The 7046-nt window shown below is 55.1% G+C and overlaps 1 protein-coding gene across 1 annotated transcript in view; it reads right to left on the minus strand.

Annotated features, from left to right (window-relative positions):
• The window catches only part of RTN4RL2 (reticulon 4 receptor like 2), a 15171-nt gene that overhangs the window by 5004 nt on the left and 3121 nt on the right, over positions 1-7046 (minus strand). The window contains exon 2 of the mRNA XM_011379035.1: positions 3674-4155. Coding sequence (XP_011377337.1) covers positions 3674-4155 — 482 coding nt within the window. The remainder of the gene's footprint in view (positions 1-3673; positions 4156-7046) is intronic.

The following is a 7046-nucleotide window of genomic DNA, read 5'->3' on the forward strand; positions in this document are numbered from 1 at the left end:
GAAGAGAGAACGGTGACTCTATCACCTGCTTCCACTCAAACTGGAAATACGCTGCAGGAGAGCAGAGACACTGTTTTTGTTCACTCCTGCGTCCCTAGCACCCAGAACGCTGCCTGGCATGTAGCAAGTGCTCGATAATTGATGAATGAACCCACCTGGCACAGTGCCTGGCATACAGAAGGCAGTCTGTGAGAACCTCCGCCCCACCCCATTTCCACTTCCACCTTCCTCATCCCGAAAGGCTGTGGTCCTCTCGCCCCCTCTCAGGGCAGGCCTGGCTCCATCCCGGATCACACCTGCATTCTCTGGATCTCACACCAGCCCTCTCGTTTCTCCACCTGCCTGTGGCACCTCCCAGCCTAGTTCCTCCCGGCAGTTCACAGGCGGAGGCTGTCTGTCTTTCTCTCCCACAAAGGGCTGGGTGTGAAGATGCATCCTTCCCACGGAGCCCCACATCATCCATACCAGGGGCGTGCAGAACAAACACGTCTCATTTCAGGAGACTCCAGTGCTCACTCAAGATCCCCTTTGCTTAGGCCTTTCCTGTCCCCAGGCCCTGGATAATGACATGATTTATTCAGTACTGAACTATGTGCTTTATACAGATAAACTCATTTACTCTTTACAGCCATCCTTTGTGGAAGGTATTATTTTTACTATTCCCATTTTAAAGATGAGGAAACTGAGGTTCAGAGAGGAGAGGCGACGTGCCCGAAATTAAGTCAGAAAATAGCAGAGCAGAGATTCAACCTCAAGCCCTCTGACCTCAGATTTCTCGTTCTGAACAACTAATAAATATTTATAAGAAGGTCGGGTCTCAGTGGTAGTACTTGCCATACTACTAGTAGTCATGAGAACAATGATGACAGTGCCCATTAGCGAGTGTGGCCCTCTGCTAAATCTTGATCCTTGCAAAACTTCTTCGTATCATTAAGTACTATCATGACTGCCATTTTACAGATGAGAGTGGAGATTGAAAGAGGTTTAGTAATTCACCCAAAGTCATACAGGAGCCAGGATTTGAACCTACGTCTGGGAGACTCCAAAGCCAGTGACTTTAAAAATGAGCCCGCACTGCGGTACTTGTGGGGACCATCCCCCTCCTCCCAGACAGACCCAAGTGGAGACTTCCGAGCGATGCAAACGGCCTGACATGTTGTCAGCCCGTGCAGGCTCAAGCACCACCAGCTCCTCCTGGTTGTGTGGCCTCAGGAACTTCATTCCTTGTGCCCACTGCCCCCAACTGTCCCTACTGCCAGGCTGTCGTGAGGTCCAACGCGCTGGTGAGCCCACAGTCACATGGACAATGGTTTAAGAGACTTCACACATGGAGGCCTTATATCTACAGTCTTGGGACCCTCGGCCTCAGCTTCTTCATCTGTGAAGAGGGGCAAATATATCCTGACAGGGCTGTAGAAATGAGATGATGCAGCCGAGTGAGCTTTGGAACCGTGAGGTGCTCGGCAAATTGAGGAAGGAAAGAAAAGGGAAGGAGCATTCTGGGGCTCACCCATGGCCTCAGTATCATCCTTGACATTGACTCAGATCTCCAGGATGAGGTTCAAGATGGGCCATTTCACCGAGACCAGGGTTAAATGAGGCTGGTTTCTCTTTTGAAATAGTGTTCTAACAACCAGGTACATAGTGCTTATCATATGCCAGACACTATTCTAAGAGCTTTACAAATTATTCACGCACTTACACTTATGAAATCCCTAGGAGGTGGGTGCTGGCGCTACCCCCTTTTTACAGATGAAAAAAACGGAGGCTCGGGGGGATTAAAAAATGCCACACACTTGTGAATGGCGGAGTCGACACCTACGGAGCTCTCTTCACAGCGCCCAACACAGCGTGCCCCGCTAAGTGGTAGTGGGTGCTGCTATTATTATCATTATCGATGAAATAATAATACCCACGCCATATTTTCCCAATATACTGTAGTAGTGCCCCCTCATCCACGGTTTTGCTTCCTGCAGTTCCAGTTACCCGCGGTCAACCATGGCCTGAAAATATGAAATGGGAAATTCCAGAAATGAACGATTCATAAGTTTTAAATTGCGCGCTGTTCTCAGTAGCGTGATGAAATCTCACGCCATCCAGCCCAGAGGTGAACCATCCCTTTGTCCGGCCTGTCTACACTGTATTCGTCCCCCACTCATTAGCCTTGGTTCCTCTGTCATAGTGTCACAGTGCTTGTGTTCAAGTAACCCTTATTTTGCTTAATAATGTTTCCAAATCCATTCACATATTTTTTATGACAGCATATTGTTACAACAGTTCTACTTTATTATTAGTTATTGTTGTTACTCTCTTACTTTCTTATATAGGAGAAACGTAGTACACGTGGGGTTCAGTACTATCCACTATTTCAGGCATCCACTGGGGGTCTGGGAATGTATCTCCTGCAGATTAGGGGGGACTACTGTATTCTGCTTCTCGTCTCTCTCCCCCACTAGAACGCTCTCTATGGCAGGGAGTTATGCCAGCACCTCGCTCATAGTGGGTTGCCACGCGTTTGCTAAATTATTGCCATCGTCATTGTCTTTATCACCATCGACCCTGACCTGATCTGCAGTTCAGCACATGGGTGATCAGTTAGGCACCAACCCAGTGGGCAGAGGCAGTGCCTTCCAGGCCTGTGTGGGGAGAGGGGAGAATCTGGATGGCCTTGCCCCCTTCTAGCCAGAGGCTGTGGAGCCCAGGGAGGGTTTTCTCCCAGAGTGGTTTGGAAGGTGTGTTATTGCTTCCTGGGGAAACAGAATGGGAGGATTTGACTGTCAAACAGTCAGCTTAACAACAATAAACAGTATTTAGATCAATAATAATAACAATAAATAGCAATTACTGTTATTCCTTCCGTTTTCAGAGCATCCATCTTCCGCTACTTAATAGCCATTCACCCTTTTTTCCCCTTCTTCCTTTCCATTGAGACAATAGGTTTAGGGGATGAGAATCTAGAAAGGGTAGGGCTTCCCCTTGTCTCACTACCCAGTGAGGTGGAGAGAGGCGGACCCTTCTGCGAGACACAGGCTGCAGTGGCTCCGCTCTCTTGCCCCACCTCCCATGATGTGGGAGGGAGTGGGGGTGGGTGAGAAAAACAGCCAGGGGGCCTCCAGGCCAGGGTGCCAGGGGGAAAGGCAGAGGCCCCCAGAAGGCAAACAAAGGGGAAAGGAGAGATCATAGAAAGAGGCACATACATACACCCAGACAGACATGGGGGTGTGTGCGGGGTGGGCGTGTGAAGGGAGACAGACAGAAGAGGCAGAAGAAGACAGATGGGGGAGGCAAGTTAGTGAGAGAGGCGGAGAGGGACAGAACGAGATAGACAGACAGACAGGCAGAGGGGGACACGTCAGGGGTTGGGGAGTGAGAGGCAGCAAGGGAACCAAACGGGCGTAGATAAACGGACTGACGGGGGAAGATAGGCAGAAGAACCGCCCTCTCCCCCGCAAAAAAAATCCCTAGAGAAAGTGAGAGGGACACTCAGAAAGTGAGAGGGACACTCAGGGACAGAGAAATGGAGAGAAGCAGGAAGGGTAGCCTGGGGACAGAGGAGGGACACACACAGGGACCGAAGAGCCAGATAGGAAAGCAGAAGAGGGGTGTGTAGGTGGCTGGGCGGGTGTGCGTGTGTGCGTCTTTGAGCATGCGCACGCTGGGCGGGGCGGCTCACCTGTAGATGGAGCAGGCTGTTCTCCTGGAGGTAGAGGTACTGCAGGCTGACCAGGCCGCGGAAGATGTTGCCAGGCAGGCTGCTGAGCTGACAGCGGTACAGATGCAGCGACTGCAGCCGCTCCAGGCCCTGGAAGGTGTCGGGATCCAGAGAGCGCAGGTGCCGGTTGTCCCCGAGGTCCAGCTCCTCCAGGGCCTGCAGGTGGCGGAAGGTGCCCGGGTAGATGGTGGAGAGGTTGTTGGAGAAGAGCCACAGGGTGAGCAGGTTGGGCCCGAAGGTGCCGGGCCGCAGCGTGCGGATGAGGTTGTTCTGGAGGAAGAGTCGCTGGGTGCCGGGCGGCAGAAACAGCGGCACGGAGGAGAAGTTGTTGGCCTGGCAGCTCACGGTGGGCGGGGCCGAGTAGCAGGTACAGAGCATGGGGCAGCTGGGGGCTGCTGGGGGCGGGGCCAGGAGCATCAGCAGGAGGCAGGCGGAGGCGGGACCTGTGGGGAGAGCGGCGAGGCCTTTCGGCGCCGGCTGCAAGCGCAGGAGTGCCAACCAGGGCCCTGCCCACCCACCCCTAACGGGGCTCTCCTGAGTAGGGGCATTCTGGGCGCGAGCAACCTCAGGGCCACAAGAGGCCCTGGCCACTTCCACTTTTGTGAGGCTCTCGGCATACTGAAAAATAAAGAAACGCCGGCCGGACAAGGTAGAAAGCACTGTGATATGTTGAAAGTTGTTTCATGAGTGGTCGCCTTTTCATTCCTATTTTCACTGTGGTCGGTTGGACCATGCTAACTGTCGGGCTTCTTAACCTCGGTATTGAGCGTCAGGGGGTGGGGTCGTTCTGTGTTGTGGGGAGGGGGGCCGTCCTATATGGTGTCCTAGCAGGGTGTTTAGCAGCATCTAGCATTCCACGAGATGCCAGTAACACCTTCCCCCTAGTTATGACAACCGAAATGTCTCCAGACATTGCCAAATGTCCCCTGGGGCGCACAATCGCCCCCATTTGAGAATGGCTGGAACGAAATCGAGACCGTTGGTGAATCCAAGCCCGGTGCAAAATGGCCCTCTGGGCTGCCCTGGGGTTGTGTCTTGCCGAGCCCACCCGTGGGCACAGCCCGCCTGCAGCTTTCACCCTGGAAGAACCTGAGTGTCTCCTCCCTGGAAGGGTGTTAGGGACTAGGGTGCAGTGGGTCTCTAACTTAGGCCACCAGGCACCTGCAACAGAATCAGCTGAGGGGAGGGGGGCGTCCCAGAAAGAATGGCGCTTCCTCGGCCCTGTCTGTGCAGAATCAGCATTCCTGGACGAGAGCCAAGCCGGGCAATCTGCATTTCACACCCCAGGGTCTTCTTATTCAGAGTCACTTAAAAAAGTCTTTGTTTTCAAAGTAACTTTTGGAGGTTAGATATGGTCCACCCTTCTTATGATGCAGATGTAGAAGCAGGCCCAGGGAGGCCCAAGGGTCTGGGGTCTAAAGGGGTGTGTCTAGGCCCCAAAATGTCTGGGCCAGAACTGGCTTGACCTGTACCCTTTGTCATGACTTCCAGACGACTCCTGGAATTTCCTTCTGGCAGGGTTACCTGGGGAGAAGGGGAGCCTGCACCCCAAAAGCTGGAAAGTCATTCCCTGAGCACACATCCACTGAGTACCTTCTGCCTCAAGCAGTGTGCTAGGCCTATGAAGGCAGAAGGGAGGAAGATGGGGCCTTGGACCCAAGGACCTCAGCTTGGGGTGTGGGGGTGGGGAAGCGGGTAGCGGGGCTGGGGTTCAGAGATGGAAGAAAGGACTGAGGGATCCAAGATAGCACGTGATGCCTGGCGCCCAGTAAGTGGTGTGTGTGCATGCCCGCGTCTGAGCTGGGTGCTGGCTACATGGAGAGCTGCTGAGCCCTGGGTGTGTATGCGGCACCACAGGCCCTGAGTATGGCCTGGACATCATGGATGTTCCAGCGTGCCTCCTCCCGTGGAGGGACACACAGGTGGGAGTGAGGGACCCCATGCTCGGGGTGTGTGGTGCTCCCGCTCTTGGATTTTGGGCTCCGCCGCCGCGAGCACCCGGCCCCTCCCCGCAGCCGCGGAGCCGGGCGTGTGCACGAGTGTGTGCTGGCTGTCCCCCCCCCCGCGTGTGTGTGAGTGCCGGCCCCGTGCATGTGTAGGCTGAGTGTGATGTAATACTCAGTGACACAGCGGCTGCTGTTCCATTCGTTCACACCACCTCCGCGTTTCTCGGCCCTTCTCACCCCTCCCCCGTGTGGCGTTTCACGATTACTTTCTCCTGAGTTTCTCAGAGCCACGTGGGGTGGAGGAGCATGTCTCTCACCCCTCATCTGAACCTGGCAGGGGTGGGGTGTGGAGTGGGTAGGGGACCCTGTGTGGGTTTCAGCAGGGCTGAGGTTTGGGGTTTAGAATGGGAGATTTCAGAGCTGGAAAGGTCCTCCGGGTTCATCTGGTAGAAGCTCTTGTTCTCCTGAGGGCGCGAATGGGGCTCAGAGAGGGCAAGCGACTTGCCCAGGGTCACACAGCAAAGTGGTTGGCAGGACAAGGACCAGAAAGGAGTCTCCTGCTGCCTGGCCAGGGCGCTTCCCTTCCTGGCACAGTCACCCTCTGAGCTCGCTTCCCCAAGGACTTGACACCAGAGAAAGCCAAATCCTTCTCTGATCCCTTAATCTCACCCCTTATCCACAAGCTCACTAGAGTGTCAGTTCTGAAGGCCGCCTTCCCTGGGGAGGATTGGAGCTCTTCCCCCAGCCTCTAGGGCTGGCTGGAACCCCAGGAGAGACAGAGGGTATCAGAGTGCTCCAGAGTCGGGGTCATGCTCCTGGCACCAGGGTCTCCCAGCCTGGAGGCTGAGCTTGGACGGAGCCAGCCAGCAACCCTCTTATCCACAACTCCCTGGCTCCCCTATTTACACACATTGGGGGGCTCCTTTCTTCTTTCCCCACACCTTCTCCCCCTTGCCCCCAAATCTCCCCGTCATGGCCCACCTCCCCAATTCGGAGACAGCGTTCTCCTGCAGGCTCTTTGAGGAGGCCCCTCCATGACAGCTGCTGTGTAACAGTCACTCCGTTGCCATTTCTGGCCCTCACTGCCGTGCAAAGCAGCTGTAACCCAAGGAGCCTCATCCATAATTCAGGCTGCGGCTCTCACTGGAGGCAAGGAGGAGGGGCAGGAGGGGGCGCTGGGTTTCTCTGCCCCCAGGCCCAGCTAGAGTGCTCCTGGGCCAGGCCACAGGGCTGGCGAGCTATGTTTTCTGTTCTTCCTCCGCCCTCCTTCCCTGCCCAGCCCGTGCCCTCTTCCTTCTCTCCGTGGTCCCCTCCCCAACCCCTGCTTCTCGGGGTTCTCCATCGTCGCTCCCCCCTTCCAGGCCTGTGTCCTCCCTCTCTCTCCAGGG

Source organism: Pteropus vampyrus, unplaced genomic scaffold, assembly GCF_000151845.1.
Source record: "Pteropus vampyrus isolate Shadow unplaced genomic scaffold, Pvam_2.0 Scaffold352, whole genome shotgun sequence".
Taxonomy (NCBI): Eukaryota; Metazoa; Chordata; class Mammalia; order Chiroptera; family Pteropodidae; genus Pteropus; species Pteropus vampyrus.